At 40.2% G+C, this 19,074-nt stretch overlaps 1 protein-coding gene across 1 annotated transcript in view; it reads left to right on the top strand.

Annotated features, from left to right (window-relative positions):
- Positions 1 to 10,817, top strand: part of LOC137291521 (vitamin D3 hydroxylase-associated protein-like) — a 28,600-nt gene extending 17,783 nt beyond the window's left edge. Inside the window, exons 13-18 of the mRNA XM_067822886.1 lie at positions 75 to 174; positions 2,376 to 2,413; positions 3,482 to 3,521; positions 5,143 to 5,254; positions 5,340 to 5,482; positions 6,943 to 10,817. Of these exons, the coding sequence (XP_067678987.1) occupies positions 75 to 174; positions 2,376 to 2,413; positions 3,482 to 3,521; positions 5,143 to 5,254; positions 5,340 to 5,482; positions 6,943 to 7,059 (550 nt within the window). The 3' untranslated portion in view covers positions 7,060 to 10,817. The remainder of the gene's footprint in view (positions 1 to 74; positions 175 to 2,375; positions 2,414 to 3,481; positions 3,522 to 5,142; positions 5,255 to 5,339; positions 5,483 to 6,942) is intronic.
- The last annotated feature ends 8,257 nt before the right edge of the window (positions 10,818 to 19,074 follow it).

Here is a 19,074-nt window from a genome sequence, read left to right as displayed (position 1 = left end):
AGATTACTGAGGATTGGCTAAGAAGTCATGTGACATTTTAATCTGGTTACCTGATTTATCTGAATTGTTCTCAGGGACAAAGATGTGTTAGACCCGTGCTGTCGACTTGGTTACTACGTCTTCAAGCTCCCTTACCCACTCAAGATGATTCTCAGCCTGCTGGTGCAGCTCATTGTGAGTACATACAGTGGTGCAGCTCATTGTGTGTATGTGAAGGGGTGCAGCTCATTGTGAGTACATACAGGGGTGCAGTTCGTTGTGTGTATGTGGATTGGTGCAGTTCATTGTGTGTATGTGGAGGGGTGCAGGTCATTGTGTGTATTTGGAGGGACATAGCTCATTGTGTGTATGTAGAGGGGACAGCTCATTGTGTATATATGTAGAGGGTTGCAGCTCATGGTGTGTACATACAGGGGTGCAGTTCGTTGTGTGTATGTTTTTTTGTGCAGTTCATTGTGTATATGTGGAGGGACACAGCTCATTGTGTGTATATGGAGGGGTTCAGCTTATTGTGTGTATATGGAGAGGGGTTCAGCTCATTGTGTGTATATGGAGAGGGGTTCAGCTCACTGTGTGTATATAGGGAGAGGGGTTCAGCTCATTGTGTGTATATGGAGGGGTACATGTCATTGTGTTTTATGTAGAGTGGTGCAGTTGATTATGTGTATATGGAGGGGATGCAGTTCATTGTGTACAAAGGGTGCATGTCATTGTGTGTAAACGGAGGGGTGCAGCTCGTTGTGGGCTTTGTGACAGGTGTACCGCTCATTGTGTGTATATGGAGAGAGGTGCAGCTCGTTGTGTATGTGGAGGGGTGCAGCTCATTGTGTGTATGTGGAGGGGTACATGTCTTTGTATTTTGTGTAGAGCGGTGCAGTTGATTGTGTTAATATGGAGGGGATGCAGTTCATTGTGTACGAAGGGTGCATGTCATTGTGTGTGTACGGAGGGGTGCAGCTCATTGTGGGCTTTGTGACACGTGTACCTCATTTTGAGCATATGCTTTGTGGAGGACTACAGGCCTTGAGTGTACATATGGTGTGGAGGACTACAGGCCTTGAGTGTACATATGGTGTGGAGGACTACAGGCCTTGAGTGTACATATGGTGTGGAGGACTACAGGCCTTGAGTGTACATATGGTGTGGAGGACTACAGGCCTTGAGTGTACATATGGTGTGGAGGACTACAGGCCTTGAGTGTACATATGGTGTGGAGGACTACAGGCCTTGAGTGTACATATGGTGTGGAGGACTACAGGCCTTGAGTGTATATATGTGTGGAGGAATACAGGCCTTGAGTGTACATATGGTGTGGAGGAATACAGGCCTTGAGTGTACATATGGTGTGGAGGACTACAGGCCTTGAGTGTACATATGGTGTGGAGGACTACAGGCCTTGAGTGTACATATGGTGTGGAGGACTACAGGCCTTGAGTGTACATATGGTGTGGAGGACTACAGGCCTTGAGTGTACATATGGTGTGGAGGACTACAGGCCTTGAGTGTACATATGGTGTGGAGGACTACAGGCCTTGAGTGTACATATGGTGTGGAGGACTACAGGCCTTGAGTGTACATATGGTGTGGAGGACTACAGGCCTTGAGTGTACATATGGTGTGGAGGACTACAGGCCTTGAGTGTACATATGGTGTGGAGGACTACAGGCCTTGAGTGTACATATGGTGTGGAGGACTACAGGCCTTGAGTGTACATATGGTGTGGAGGGATACAGGCCTTGAGTGTACATATGGTGTGGAGGACTACAGGCCTTGAGTGTACATATGGTGTGGAGGGATACAGGCCTTGAGTGTACATATGGTGTGGAGGACTACAGGCCTTGAGTGTACATATGGTGTGGAGGACTACAGGCCTTGAGTGTACATATGGTGTGGAGGACTACAGGCCTTGAGTGTACATATGGTGTGGAGGACTACAGGCCTTGAGTGTACATATGGTGTGGAGGACTACAGGCCTTGAGTGTACATATGGTGTGGAGGACTACAGGCCTTGAGTGTACATATGGTGTGGAGGACTACAGGCCTTGAGTGTACATATGGTGTGGAGGGATACAGGCCTTGAGTGTACATATGGTGTGGAGGACTACAGGCCTTGAGTGTACATATGGTGTGGAGGACTACAGGCCTTGAGTGTACATATGGTGTGGAGGACTACAGGCCTTGAGTGTACATATGGTGTGGAGGGATACAGGCCTTGAGTGTACATATGGTGTGGAGGACTACAGGCCTTGAGTGTACATATGGTGTGGAGGGATGCATGCAGCTCTGTGTGAGTATACACTGTTTTGGGAAGGGACTGTTGAATCTTGCTGTTTGATGGAGATGCAATAGCTACCAAGATGTCTCTGCTGTTACAGGATGCAGATGCTGCGAAGACGGTCAGATTGAGACAATTGTAAGACTCAATATTCAACTAATTTTCTCACTGAAATAGGGTACAAGATGGCCTATAAGGCTGAACTCACTGTGCTTAGTTACATCTGGTAAAAAAGTCAGCGCTTCGCATGTTTTAAACTGGATTTGCCTTGATCTTGAATTTGGACCTGTGACCCTTGATTGGATCATAAACTAAATCATCACAAAATTCATATTTGCCTGTGCAAATATCTTTTCCACCATTAAATCTTTCACACCCACTCACGCACTCTTGAGGAGTTGTTGACTAAAGTTAAACTCAGTCCACTGATTGTCCTTTTCTTGTTCTCTGTAGTTGAGTTGTTCAAGGTTCAACTCTTAAGTCTGGATTTTTTCAGAATCCGTAAATGTCCATTTGAAATGAGATATGTCAGTGTCAAATTTCAATGTAACAAATTCACTTTTTTGTATTCTGGCTAAATTGAACACAGTTTTATTTCCACCCTGCAGAACTTAAATAAATTGTCCCTTAAGTGATTTCTTTAAGGAAAACATTTAGACCTGATCATGTTGTGCTGTCAGGAATTGCAAGCACCTTGACTTGCAAGGACAACTATGCAGTTAAAGCAGATGAATGGAACATGTAAAATTTTTACCAGATAATCCTGCTGACTAGTGGTAAATTTAGACCGTGTCTCACAAAGTCCTTCTGGGGCTGTCGATGTGTCATCATGTACGTATATGGATGACAACTTCTTTCATTGTCAAGCACAAAGTATACTTGAAAAGTGATACAAGAATCTTTATCGAAACATTGTGCTCAAGAATTAAAGAAGTTGTCATCCATATATACTTACTCTATCTGACTTGTAACTTTTAAAAATGTCACTCAAACAAATGTTTCCTTGAGTTGACCTTGTAAGTATGACCAGTATTGAGTTACTTCTCATCACATGTTCAAAGAAATTGTTTCTTTCTCTTCATAGTCAGATATAGATTCAGTGTGATTCTGTGACAAGTCTGATAACAGGATTCTAGGGCATAAAAGTGTACTTACCTGGTAGTGTGGTTTGGTGTAGATTTCATGATTATTTACCATTCCTTGCAGAACTGTGCCACAGTGGTTCAAACTAGCTGAGGATATAGAGGTGAGATTGTGTGAAATGTCTGATGAGATAACAGAGCTTGCTATCTGCCATAGATGAGAGTGGAATAGCAAGATCTGTCTACCATCACTTAGAATAGTATAGCATGACCTTGATGAAATGGTGAAACTGAATTATGAAGATAAATTAAAAAAGATAGAGAATGAAATGAAGTTATGGTGAACAAGAACACTTGCCCCCATTAGTAGAAATGCTAGTTTGAAATCACTAATACAAGCAAAATTTAATCATTTAGTTTCTTCAATTCCATCACCCCCAGATGAAACGATGAATAAATTCCAACAAACATGTTTTAAATTTGTATGGAAAAATAAACCTGATAAAATTGGAAGGGATGTATTCACTGTGCCACCTGAGTACGGAGGAATCAGTGTTCCACTTATTAAGAACATTATTTTTGCATGTAAAATATGGATAAATAGACTATACTCTAGTACCTGTAAATGGAAAGCGCTAGCTGAAAATTGTATAATTACCTACAAGAGACTTTGGTTAGCAGACCCAGAATATATGGAAAAACACATAAAACCTTACATACGAAATCCCATGTGGCGAGGTGTCATCTCTGCATGGGGATTATATTTACAAAAGCAAAAGAAGAGTCTAAATTCAAGGTATATATTAAGTCTATGTATTTGGTTTAATTACATGTTTAATTAGGCAACGTGACACTTTGTATAAAAGAATGGTACAGTGCAGGAATACACTTTATCTGTGATCTAAGGAACCCTACCACAGGAGAAATGTACACTCATGAAGAGCTACAAAAGATATATCAAGTCAGAATAAGTGTTTTAAGATATTATAGTATCAAATCTTCTTTAACAGTCTGTTTAAAGAAAAGACATATATCCCTTCCCACAACAATACCATTTTCTCCAATACTACCTTTCAATATATCCAAACTAAATTTGAAGGTTAAAGGCACCAAAACGTTTATATTTCATTACTAGATTCTAACTTTAATAAATCATGTGCACATGAAAAGTGAGAAAGGGTCTTTGAAACACAATATGATGACACAATGTTATGAAACATAAGGACAAATCGATGTCGTATTTTGAAATGGCTACAGATGAGGATACTATATGATATTATACCTACAAACATCTTCTTAAATAGAATTAGACTAAAGGACACACCTATGTGTATGTTTTGTTCGAAAGAACTAGAAACAATTATCGTTCTGTTTTATGATTGTTGTCATGTTAGAAAGATTTTGGAAAACCTGGGCAGCTGGCTTGAGACTGGAACTCACAGCAAAATTGATTTTACACCAGAAAATATTCTACATGGGTTTAAAGGCATAAATAATAACTCTTTAAATGCAATATGTCTTGTAGTGAAACAGGTAATATATACACACAAAACAAAATAACAAGTTCCATATTTTAACCATGTAGTAAGGGAGATAGCAGAATACTAAGAAATCACTATACACTGTGCAACTACTTATACCTTCATTGATACTTACCTGTATGCACTACACATGTATTATGTAAATAAAGATGATAAAAATAAATAAATAAAATAAGAGCATAGAAGAACCACACTTCTCAGATAGCCCTGATCTTTGGATTACATGTACATGGTTTTGTTTCAGGCTTACAAACTGGAGTTCTTGGCAGCCATGACAAAACAGAAACTTGATGTCATTCTGTCGCCAACTATGCCACTTCCTGCCATTCCCCTTGGCAAAGCAGATGAGAGCACAGGTAGAACAGTTACTGATTACCGCCCTTTCCATAACTTTCAAAATCAATAGATCTCAGTTGCAATTTCCACCCTCATGTGTTTCAGCGTCTGTTACGTACACCACCCTCTACAATGTGCTCAATTTTCCTGCTGGCAGTCTGCCAGTAACCAAGGTTATTGAAGAGGACGAGAAGAAGTTAGAGGAGGTTTATCCAACAAATACCATTCACGAAAAGTTGACCAAAAAGGTGAGTACCTGTCTAGGGTTTAATGATATTGGTCAGTTCAACTGAATATTAACCATTGCTGGTTCAGTCTGGCTTCTTACAAATTCAATGAGATTTATCTAAAAAATCCAAACTATATGCCCTTTGATTGTGTGAGTTTAGTTTAATGTCGCTTTTAGTAATAATTAAGCAATATCAGCACTATTCACATGACAAGCGAAGGTCCTGTATACTGTAATCCAGATATTGTTTCAACATTTTTATCCCCCCAGGATGTAATGCGGGGGGATATAGTTGATCATCTGTCCATAATCATTTTGTTTGCGAAGCATAACTTGAAAATCATTCAATATTTATGGAACAAAATTGATAGATATAATAATCTGAACCTATGGTTGTGCCTTTTGCTATTTACAGATTTTGGGCATTTTGTGGGGTTTTTTTTGTTTTTCCATGGAACATTTTGGAGTTAGTCTAATGAAGGGGTGGGTTTCGTTTCCAGAGCATAACTAAAAAAATGTTCAATATTTTTCTGCTAAACTTGGTAGATATATCAATCAGAACCTAAAGTGGTGCCTTTTGCTATGTACAGGTTTTTGTGATTTACCTTTTGATATCTTTCAGCAGATCTTGGCAGATATATGAGACTGATCATGAAGTGGTGCCTTTTGCTGTTTACAATACATGGCAATTATATTTTTCAAGATTTCCATGGAAACGATTCAAACTTAGTCTGAAAAATTATATGTAACCTTCAGATGATTTGTCCATTCACATATGTGAGAGCCGGGGATATGTCATCTTCTGAGGACACTTGTTAAAATGCTGTATATGTTTTAAATGAATGGGTAAAATCTCTAAATCTCTTTCTCTTTGTATCCCCAAGGCATGTAATCTGGGGGATACAGTCGATGCCTCATCTGACCTTCCATCCATAATCATTTTGTTTCCGGAGCATAAATCAAAATCCGTTCAATCTTTTTAAAAAATTGGTAGATATGTATCAAACAGAGCCTAAAGTGGTACCTTTTACTGTTTACAGATTTTTGTCTTTTTTCTCTTGTTGGATGGGCGTGAGGCGAATCCTCACACGCCACCGGTGGTGAGGTTCCAGGAGTGTACACACCTCTGGATGTGCCCCAGTGGCTCATATGCATGTGTGGGTGGACAAGGGTGTATTGGTGGTGTATGCATTGGTGTCAGGGAGGGATGTACTTAAAAGGTATTTAGGGGAAGGGGCTGTTTGTATTTGGACTCAAAACTAAATGTTTTTTGTTTTGTCCTTGTACTACTGAGAGCCAACCCGAGCCACAACAAATTTAATATTGTCAAGCCATTTCTCATGATGCAGCATTACCAAATTGAGGATCTGATGGTCAGACTCGGGCCAAACATGAATCCCACCCAATCATGTGAGTCATTGTTGTTCACTTGTCACTGTTTGTGTACATGTCTGTGAATTCTCCCCTCCCCCCCCCCAGATGTCTAAAGGAACTGTTGGCCTGCCAGTCAGTGTCCAGTGTGCAGCCCGGCCCTTCCAGGAGGAGCTCGTTCTGAGGGTCATGAAGGACATCGAACAGGAAGTGAAGTACAAGTGATCAGCATTCTGGGAATGATCTTGCACACAGACGGACAATTTTGTACACTGGATCAAATGAACTCTGCAACTAGACCTGTCTAGTGGTTATGGGACTTGTGTCACTAATTTATCTTAGCACTAAAAGTTCACAACTTCATAACACTAAAAGTTCACACCTTCAATGCTTTGAAATAAGATTATTGATTTTAGGTGAAAGTATTTAACCTAAATGGTCTTGATCATTTCACAGAAGAGGACTCTGACCCAGTCTGGTAACTGACCAGTTGTCACCTTTTTCATTTTATTGAAATGATTGGGGGTTGCTTTTATTTTTGTATGTGGAAAGAGTCCAAGTTGAATTTTCATATGATGCAGTGATGTTGAGGCATAGTGTTGAAAACAGAAAGTTCTATTTGACTGTGTGCACAAACTATGACCATTGCTTCACAGCTTGAGATCATGTGAACCACAGTTAAATAAACAGAATTTTTAAAAATTATATCAGGAATCACTTGCTTTCAATGAAATGAATAAGAACAATTTGAACTAAAATTCTTTTAACAGTTTGCCGTGTGCCACCTGACATGAACCAAATTCATTCTACACATTTACCCATGATACTATTGAAATAACCGCTCATTAGTTACCTGGTTATTTGGTAGCTGGTGTTAAGTCCCAGTCGTCCTTCGGTATTGTGACTGTACTCAAACATCTCTTGATGGTGCTAGCTAGCTTGTTGTAGACCTGTGAAGATCATGGGTAGAATAGCTATTCAGCAACCCATGCAACCCGTCGGGATCGGGTGGTCAGGCTCACTGACTTGGTTTGGCACATGTCATTGGTTCCCAGTTGCGCAGATAGCTGCTCCTACTGTTGATCACTGGATTGTTTGGTCCAGACATGATTATTTACAGACCGCCGCCATATCGCTGGAATATTGCCGAGTGTGGCATAGAAGTAAACTCCTCACAATAGCATGAGTCTGGGTATGGATGTCTGGTGAATAATTAGCATGGTTCCTCTCATGTATAAGATTGGTTTATTGTGTATTCAGTCTAAGTAGACTTAGCCTCAGTACTTTTTATTACACTTTACTACTGAGTCTAACAAAACGTTATGGGACGTCGTGTCAGGTAACCTTTGAGATTGACCAATCAGAACACAGCTTACCAAATCCCAAAAGTGGACATTCTCAAATCCCTTTTGAACATTTTATCTCAAAAACGTTCGTACCCAAATGATTCCGAATGCTATTTAGCGTACGCTCGTTTCCGGGTGATGCACACTACAACCAAGACAACAGTGAGTAAACAGTTGCTGAAAATAGTGTTTTTAGCAATACTCAAGGATGTCCTCTTGCGGGAACATTAGCTAATGGTAACCATTTCAACAGAAACCCCAAAGCATATATACTGCAGCTCAAATAACTGTGTTATGTGCAGATGTTTGTTTGTGGAGAGATCTGTGTCAGTGACCTGAATATTTTGAAAGTCCCTCCTATCCCTAAGTAGTAGCCGTTGTGTGATTGGTTAAATCTATTCAACCGCCTCGCTATTGATTGGATGGTCATAGGTGGCTCAAAGGTTACCGGACATGACCTTCTACTAGGGTCTACTAGACTCAGTGGTGGAGTGTAACGAATAACACTGAGACTAAGTGTACTTAGACTGTGTATTTAGTTGTGTGAATGTGAATGTGATTTTAACCTGTAAAACTGGCCATGATGGGCTTAGTCTTTAGTATTAGTCCTAGAAGTAGTGAAAAACTAGGTGTTTCGCCAAACGTTTACCCATGTTACAAATACCACAAGTCTGATATGAACTGTAGACATAATAGATATGATAACATGTGTTGAGGCTGAATGTGAAGGATGTGTCTCAGACACAGGTTCAGGACTATCAGTCCCGAGCATCACTCATTTTAATTATCCATGGATGCCTTGTAAATGTCCCATTCAGATCTGTTATCTATTCTTGTTGATGTAACACAAACTAAAGTGTTCTGCGTTGTTTTTTTCTTTATTCATGGTAGAAGAAAGTCCCAAAACATTACTGCCAAATCAATATTGTGCTTTTTAACAAGTATTTGTAATTGTAATATTTAGTCATTTTTGATAAATCTGACCTTATTTTTGCCAAAAGTGTGTCCGAGAAACATATTTTCAAGGGCCTCCTTTCACAAAGCAACCTTCACTAAGGTTAAGCTTAACTCCCATTCTTTAACATTGGACCTAGGTAACATTATTGGAATGTTAAGGAATGAGAGTTAAGGTTAACCTTAGTAGAGGTTGTGTTGTGAAAGTAGGCCCAGCCTTAGTGTTTGGTATATTCTGTTATCGTATTGTGTAAAGTTGAAGCTAGTGGACATGTGACTGGTTTGTTGGACATAATATGTTTGTGATTTTGATGATCACATTATATGTGCTATGCACTTTGTTGACACCTGTTGTTTTACACTCTGACGTGCACTTGTTTTAACCAGATGTATGTAACCTGTTGCTCTTACTGGATATATCATTATATGCTGCATACATAAAGGATGGGTACACCCGAAAATTTGATGGTCATATATGAACTTAAACATGGCGAGGTCATTTATACTCTATGGTAAATGAAACTTGTTGTCATCCTCTCTATGTCCAGGGTATACATTCCAATAAATCTACAGCTCAGTCAGATAAATTTATTACCTCCCTTGGCTGGCTTTTTATCCAATCAGGCGTGTATGTTGGGAAGTTCAGCATACCTATCACAACTCACTTTCACTTTCTAAATTATTTAACTGATTAATGTTGTTGAGTATTGTCATGCGTCCGGCGGCAGGGCCGCTGCATGGATCCTCTTCTTTCTTTCCTTCAGCATTCTTACAATAGTTGTCCATTCATTACTTCTGTTTGTCATGACTTCTTTCAAGTCCCTGATAGAGCCAAAATTGCGTATGATTGAGAGTTCTTCGCAGTCAAAGAGGATGTGTTCTATAGTACCAACCAAGTAGCTTGGTACCAACCAAGCACCAATCATGGTTCAAATGATGAGATCAATGCTGTCTCTGAGTGGATGAAATCAACGAAGATTCAACAGTCAAGCATTACCAATAGGTGTCTACACCTGAGCCGCTCTTCTAGAGCACCTCTATCCTTCCAGTGGTATCACAAATCAATAGTAATTTAACTGATTAACCTTGGCAATACAACTGATGCAGATATACTCTGAAAGAGGTAGCAGTAGTTCTTGCATGTTTTGTAAAAGTTTCGGACCTCTTCGTTTGTCTGTATGATTTCCCTGAAATCTGAGTCTCATTGCGAACAATCTTTCACAGCTGCTACCACTATCTTTATTGATGCTGGCGAGCTCGGTTGTAACCGCAGCTTAGCTACTGTCAGAATGCGGCGCCAGCAAAGGGAGGAAATAAAATTATCAGGTTAAACTGTAGATGCTTCCAGGGTATTGTGGAGTTTAATTGGAATGACTATCTTGGGTGAAGTTTTATGTGATTATTGGGCACTTAGACAGCATGTTAGAACATGCAGTGATGCAAATGAATCTATATATAACAAGCTGCAACACGAGTCTGTCTCCCACATACACTAGGCAGTTGTTGGGGTGTTTGAATCAAACATGGTGTGGGTGTGTTTGAGCAGCCTTGTTTGTTACTGATTTCACTGCAAGTTCTATCATGGAGTTTAAGTGCCAACCAAGCACACAAAAAGTTTTATTTACCTCACCAATTTTAAGTTCATATACGAGTCTACTTGTGTTCCCATACTTTTGTTCTTAGCATAATTATGTATGAGTTGTGAATCATGAAACAGCTATTGATTTTCACATTTATGCTAATGAATTCCCTCAGTTTATGAGTGGTACTGTGGTGAAACAGTTGTCAAAGAAATCACAATTGGTTGTGCTGAGTAGTCTCCCTTAGTCATGCCAGAATCTTGTGATTCTTGGTTTGTCATAACCAATGTTCATGCTTATCACTGAAGTTGTGAATATCTACAATATGCATCAGTTTGAATCCCACATCACTCATTAGCCTCCCTCCAAATTGGATGCATGGTGCAGATGACAAGTATCTTCAACGACAGTGGATTCTCAGTTGTTCAATCCTGGCTGACCATTTCAACAGACAAATAAATCGTGTTAGGGCCTTGTTGAACAAATCAGCCTTAACACTAAGACTGTCATATGTCTATGTTAAGGTATGTGAGTAATGTTCACCTTAGCACTAATAGCTCTTTTTGTGTGTTGTGATTTGAAGGCCTCTTCAGAGCTGTCATCAGTTGTTCCTATTGTTCTCCTTGAGATCACTTTCATGGCTATGATGTGTCCCAGCTATTGTCTTTGTCACAATGCATAACCATTTAGAGATCTTTACTTTTGTTGACTATATTATGATTTTCAGTTCAAGGAATCTTTATTATGTATGAACACTGAACTGTGTAGTGTATCCAGCTTTAAACAGATAGTCTGTTTTATGTTCTGCTATTTACAGACAACAAACAGTCAGTTGCTCTGTGTGTCAAATACTCACTTATATCCCAATACAGCTGTGGTGTGTTGGCCTAGTAGTTAAAGCTGTCTCTCATCATTCTGAAGGTCTGGGTTCATTTCCCACAGTTAGTGAAGCCTATTTCTGGTGCGGGACACTAGAAATGGGCTTTACACAATATAATCAAACGAAAACCTGGGTTCGATTCCACAAAGTATGGAATCAAACCCATGTTTTCCAGGTGATGAGGGACCACTTTAACCTCTGGACTACCCCACGGCCCCCTGAAGTATGTACATCTGTATTTTGCTGTAAATGATATATGACACTGCAGGTTACATTGATGGGAATACATGAAAAATAACAGATTAAAAATGCTGTTAAAATTTTAAAAAACACATTATACAATTTCTCATGTATTTCTTGGCTGGTCATAAAAAAAATAACATTCTTGGTGCCCTCCACCCAATATGTTCTCACCCTAAGTTATAAACTGACAGTGACATCACTCTATTGTTTTTAGGGGACACTTTTTCTTGTAATATCCTTCAAATCTTATACAATCTCGCTTCCTCAGGCAACTGTCTAAACAGTGTCCCTCTGCCCGCAGATCTTCTGAGGAATAGCCCTTCACTTCGCATTATTACTCGCTTTGATGATGATGATGCTTTGTCTTGACACCACTGAATGTGATCTTAAACTATGACATAATTGACAGTTTTCAACATGTAGTGCCAACACTTGGTTTCGAACCCCCAGCCAGCGTTCGAAATAATCTCAAGCTGGGAGGCCCAGTATCGGTTAATATTGCATTGGGCGAGCAGTTTCAAATATCTGCAGGCCCTTGTGGCCTCCAGTAGATTACATGTATCTGTTCTTTTTCAAATGTAATTTCTTTATGTTGTTAATGTTCAGGAATCTTCCATGATGCTTCATGTTACAATAACTTACAGTTTCACTTCCTGGTATTTCAGGGCCTTACACAAAGGAATATCAACACCACTCTTTTTTAAATAATAACCTTTCTCTGTGCCATAGGCTTAGGAGCATTGTGAAACTGTATACAGTGTAGTCTATTCTATTTTATATTGGTACATCTTTAACAAGATGGGCTTTCAGATTTTATTCAGTGCCTGTAGATTTAATTGCCTGCGGGCAGCAACAGGCTCAGATAGTCAACATGGTCAACTGACAAATTAAAGTATTGCAAACACTGCTCCCAGCCCTTCGCTTACTAGCTTTGCAATGTTATTCACCAGGCTATGGAGGATCGCTGTGAAGAATGAGATTGTTTGTCGATATTTACCATGTGTTCCTCGCAAAATGGGTGGTATGTTCAGCGCACATGCAGGGCACGGGTAGCTCATGTGGAGCGTGTGCATTGCAAGGAGAAGGCATCCAGTCTTATCCCAGTTGATTTCAACAGCAAATACCAAATACTGAGATTATACTGAACAAAATAAGGTAGGGATATTGGTATTTTTATGATTGATATTTCATCAGTATGTCAGTGAATAAATAGATCGATCATTATGCATAGTTTCAAAATTTACATATATCCCAAACTATTTTTGTGCAGTATAAGTCCAAAAGGTCAGTGTATCTTCGGTAGTTTTATAAGGTGGATATAACATGACAGAAAAGTAAGCCCTCTTCTCTCAGGAAAATGCCTGCTGGCCATCGGCTCTTGCAAATTTTCCACAGAAAGAGGGCTCACTTTTCAATAACGAACCCATGGGTCATGTTATTTCCTACACATAACCCATCTGCAAGAGGAAAGAATATTAGCTTATGTTACACGAGAGCTGTTTCATGGTAGGTAACTCCAGGATTACGGTTCATATATAGAGACTGGCCTGTAGTATTGTTCTTTTATTTGGTGGTATTGACTTTGTTTGTTTGTTAATTGTTTTACAAGGCACACAGCAGTATTCCAGCTATATGGCAGCAATCTATAAATAATTGAGTCTGGACCAGACAATCCAGTGATCAATATTTGTGATTGAGATAGGATGCATTAAATTCAAATACTAGTAACTATATATGGTTGATGAGTGCATTGTCGCATACAACAGTGTGATCCAGTAGAATTTAGTAGCTTTCAAACCTACTTGTGAAGATCCAGGTTACAATTAGCCTTCAGTAAGCCTTGCATGTCATGAGGCAACAAAGGGGATCGGGTGGTCAGTCCTTCTGACTTGGTTTACACATGCCACTGTATCCCATTTGCGTAGATCAATGCTCATGCTGTTTATCACAGGAATGTCTGGACCAGACCCGATTGTTTACAGAGTGCTTATTGCCGAGTGAGGTTTTAAAGAACAAACCTACCAAACTTGAGTCCAGCCATGCTGTAACCTCTTGCTTTTTAGGGGCTGTGGGGTAGCCTAAAGGTAAAAGCGTTTGCTTGTCACACTGAAGAACAGGGTTCTGTTCCCCCATGGTGCAATGTATGAAGCCCATGGCTGGTGTCCCACTCTGTGATATTGCTGGAATATTGCCACAGTCAGCCATAAACCAAACTCACTAACTTTTAACAAACAATGAGTGTTATGGTGGACTGTCAGTAACCCAATATTTTAACAGGTTTTATATATAATATTTTACATATATTTTTCATATCATTAGCAAGAATTAATGAGTTATTTCTTCTATTAGCTAATAATTTCAGCTTTTTGGATTTGTTGAGCATGTGGATAGGAAGGAAAGATCGAGATATCCAGCTGTTAGCATCTTCAATCTTGTGACATGGATTTTATATTTAGAAGTGTATTAAATGATTAAAATATGCATAGAAATATCTGAAACTGTTTGTCTAATGTTGTGAAGTAAATATTTAGGAAACATTCGCAGAGTGTAGGTCTACCATTGGAGGTGAATTCGCTGAAAAATATAGGGATGACCCTCCAAAAGTTCAGACTAAATCATGTTTCCCTGAGATATGAAATATATACCTAGTATGAAAGATTGATGTTGAATTGTTATACAGAAATAATATTGTTGATTTTTAAACCCTAGCGATGTATGATTACATTTCCTGAAACTGTTGGAAGCCCACGTATAATCACCGCCACAAGCCCCTAGGCTAAGGTCGTCAGAAAAGCGCTCAGTGAGCGCCGCTATGCGAAAAGACACACGTGCGTGTTTCATTCTCTCACTGTCAGTCGCATGATTTGCTTCAACAACTTCACATTTCACAACAAATTCAGTCAGCTACGTTCTTACCACTTCCAATATTTAATATGACGATATACACTTTTCATGTTTTTTAAAAATTCTGATTGGTTTGTCATATGTTAGCCCATTACCAGCTTTGAGTGGGAGACGGGTCTCTTTGGAGGTTACGGAAAGGGGCGAGTGCTGACGAATGCTTTCGAGGGGGGGCACGAGTCGCTTCTCGGCTTCATCCGTAGCTACTCGTGTCATTCCCGTAGGTCACGGAAAGAGACGAATAGTTACGAATGTTCTCGGCTTGTCCCGGAATAACACGAGTTGGCCACGAATAGTTCCATTCGTCACCACACGCCCCTTTCCGTAACATCAAGAAGACTATTCGGCCTGTCCCGGAATAACGAGTTGGTGACGAATGATTTCGTTCCCATTAGATAAGACTGGGCATTTTGCTTGGTTGCGATAGTTTGCCTGTGTGCCCTGTTGTTAACGAACAAACCACACATAAGAAATGCCCAAATCCCTAGGCGATGTAGAGCTGTGAACATTGGCAGTCATTACAATCTCAGAGTGAGTATTGCACTCGGAGCAATCTCAGACACACTTTAACTGATCGAATGCAAGTTTCCATATTTTCTCATACATGCCAACGTACATTAAAATTAACCTTAAACAGATAAATCATTCACGTCTCTAACGTTTTTACAAATGTCAGAGAAATTGACAGAACGTAAGAAATGCCAGTTAAACTCGAGAGTAGAACCATGTAACGTTGTCAGCCGGTGTAACTGGTAGATTGTCACGTATAGCATGGAAGTGTGGCATCTTCTAACTTGTTATATAAAAAATGTCAATTTACACTCGAACGTCAATAAGCAAATAGCTTCTTAATTTGGAAACTTCAATACATTCGATATCAGGAAGTGACTGTTGAGTGATGTTAGTTTCACCTGATTCACTTGACTCGAGGAATGGATCAACAGGCTAAACCTTCATAGCAGCTACTGACACTGGTGACGTTGGCGACGTTGACGCGGGAGAAATTTGTAGAGTATTTCTCGGGTTTACATTCAGAAAGATTGCATTTGCTGTGTTTGAATCAAGTGATGTTTGGTGATCGTGAGATCGGTGGTAGAGAAAGCTCTGTCGGATGGTACAAATGAACCGGAAGTTCTTGCGACGAAGTCGCAATTCGCGGTAATAAGTTGTGTTTTTCCCGTCACCAGCCAAGGGCAAACGATTTTAGAGTTGACGACCCAGGCAGCTTGTTAGGAGCACACAGATCATGATATTCATTATCTGGCATTTTTCAGAAGGTTTTCGTCATCATCAATTTCGATTATGTCATCCAAGAGGAATGACATACCATTGTCATTCTCACAAAATTTGAACTCTTTGCTTGGCTGTTTGGGCGTTGTTGCTGGCGAATCTGTCTCTTCTTCTGGTTTCTCCTTTACACGAAAAGCAGGAATTTATTCTGTTGGATGACGCACACCTGATGTGCAAAGAACTTTTGTGGCGGACACTAGTGGCTTCAGCGCCACCACAAGGTACTCCAGCAAACTCAAGTGTTCATCTTTTAGATTCCGTCCCTTGTATTTCTGAAACATCGGGTCATGAAGCACAGCCACGATGTCTGTGTGGAATTGGGAACGCCCCAACATAAAATAGGCAGAATTCCAACGTGTCACCACGTCGGTAATGACATTTGGGGGAGCTTCACAAAGCCTCCTTGATGTCCTTTGAGTTCTTGAGTTGCCAGAGTTGACTTTGAGAAAAACGCTACCAGCTTACGCGCAAACATTAGCATATTCTCCATAGAGGGAGGTTTCAAACTGTCATGGGTTGCTAATTGAAGAGCGTTGGCGAAACATCTCACATGAGGATACCATGCTGTCTTTGCTGACGGAGACATGTTCGCATTGTCACTAATTAGCCCGACCACGTCAACAATTCCAATTCCTCGTGGACAGAATTTAAAACCAGTCCAATATTCTTGCCGGTATGACGTTCCTTCACACTCAGCGAACCCAGTGGTTAAAAACATTTGCCGTAACAGTATTATAGTCCTCTTTGGTTTTGCTTGTCCACATGTCTGTGGTAAGACCCCCATATGGAATAGCTTGATTTGATTTTAACTTATGCCAGTAATTGTGAAGAGTGGCTTAGCATGAGACTTTATAGTTAGAGTTTAACTCAGCATAGAAAGTACGAAAACCGTCACCGTTCACAGTGTTAGTTCATTCCTGAACATTGCTTTCTGTGTGACCTTTTCGCACCACTTTTTGTCAACAGGATTTGTCATCCCAAAGCTGCCAAAGGACCCCGGGGGGAGCAGCTTTCGCTTTGGCTGGTCAGAATTGGTGTTCGGATGTTTACATGACAAATGCTTGTTCGTTGTACTGGTTGTGCCAGTATAACTCAGTGATGATACCGCACATGCGACATTTGTTTTTTTCTAGGGTTTTTTTTTTCATTATCCAAATCGAAATACGCCCATACATTTGATTTGTTATCCTTTTCCATCTTTGTCAGTTGTCAGTAAGATGCATAATCACTTTAAGAAGTGAAGTCTCGATGTCTTTGTTTAGATGTTAACAGCCGCTCGTGCTTAGGTTCCACTACGATATATTAGAATCACATGCTTCCTGGGCTGGCACCGTATGGAAACAACTGAAAAGACAGAAACTATTGACAGCTATGATTGGATGAAATAGTGTAAGATGTTTTGCTTTTGTAGAGCACTTGCATCCAGTAATTAAAACTGACCACAATTTTCAGTATTTGGCTTTGTCATTTTTTATCACCATGACTTATATGTGAAAAGGTTCTTTCAGGTAGGTGACATTCGGTGCGAAACTGGGGTTGATGTGTTCCGTTTCGTGTACTCGGAAAATACACCGGACGAATTGGCCAGAAATTGTGCTTTATTGTACTTTAATGGTTTCACCGTACTCATGTTTACGTGGAATGGCTGTTGAAAACCTGGATGATTTTTGAAAAAAAACAAGGTTACTGTAGCAGTCTATGGGAAAACATTTGGTGTTGTGTAACCTTCAGGGAGCATGTAATTCTAACAAAATGTAGTGCAACCTACAGACTTAACACCAGCCTGGTTCAACAGGGTTCGTCTGTTACACCTGCGCTAACCAGGCAAATACCAAATACAAGCCACACAAGTCTAGAATATGACGCATATCAAGATTACGACAGTTCCTGTAAATGAAATGTTCTCGATTTCTTCTCATTATGTTTTATTGTTATGACTTAAGAACTCTCTTCCATAAAATGTGTTCATTTCAGAGACTGGGATTGGATGTCGGTCAGCTCGGTGATATGGGTGTAGATAAGATAGGTTGCGTTCACTAGCATGTCAGTGAACGCGTCATCGTATCTCTCACTCTGCATAACTGCGGGTACATAACGGCGGTCAGTAAATATCCGAGTCTGATCGGAATTATCCTGTGAGAAAAATCACATAATAATGGATCCGCGCAACTGGGATACGATGACATGAATTAGCCAAGTTAGTCAACTTTTAAGACAAGCATGTTTGCGGCCCTAACCCGGATGTTCTATGGTCCAACGGTCATTTCCAGTAAAGAGAGAAAGACTAAAAATGCAATAATCTCTCGTGTTAATCTTCCTGGTATAATTTTTTCACTTGAGCACCCTCTGCAAAACCTTTCTTCACAAGATCTAAACGATTCTCGATATTACAACCAACTCATTCAACCATTTCATGTCAGCAAAATCTAAATGGAGTTGAAGGCTGGATTTTTATTGTCCTGTCCTGTATCGTCTATTTTCCTGCTCTGCCACCTGATGTCACGTGACTGTCGTGTGTGTGAACGAGTGGCGTCCGATTGACAAAAGCGCCGTCATTTTTGAAAGTCAACAAAGCAAAGAGGAGGTGTTTATTCAGATGCGCGCAAGTATATACATGTTTAGAACTGCTGCAAGAACAGCCGCGTTTATGCAGTTCGGCTGGTGGGTTAAACATCTTAAATTGAAACTGGTTCTGTATCACAAACAGAAATTAAAGCGGCCGAAGTCCAAATTCACTATCTTGCCTCAGAGAAAAAACTCTTAGGATTCGTATTCAAATCTAAGACAAAGGTGAAGGACATCAGCTGACCACTCTTCAAGAATCTTCTATAATCAAAAGACGTGCCAGCGACCGTTCATAATTTATGTGAAGGGGTGTGTGTGTGTGTGTGTGTGTGTGTGTGTGTGTGTGTGTGTGTGTGTGTGTCGTGCGTGCGTGTGCGTGTGCGTGTGTGTGTGGGGGGGGGGGGGGGCGGGCGGGGGGAGAGTGTAGCAGAATGTTGTTCCCTGCCTCGGGTAAATAAACTGACGATCAATAGAAAGTTGT

Source organism: Haliotis asinina, chromosome 7, assembly GCF_037392515.1.
Source record: "Haliotis asinina isolate JCU_RB_2024 chromosome 7, JCU_Hal_asi_v2, whole genome shotgun sequence".
NCBI lineage: Eukaryota > Metazoa > Mollusca > Gastropoda > Lepetellida > Haliotidae > Haliotis > Haliotis asinina.
The sequence above is the reverse complement of the archived record's forward strand: the minus strand, read 5'-3'. Positions and strand labels throughout refer to the sequence as shown.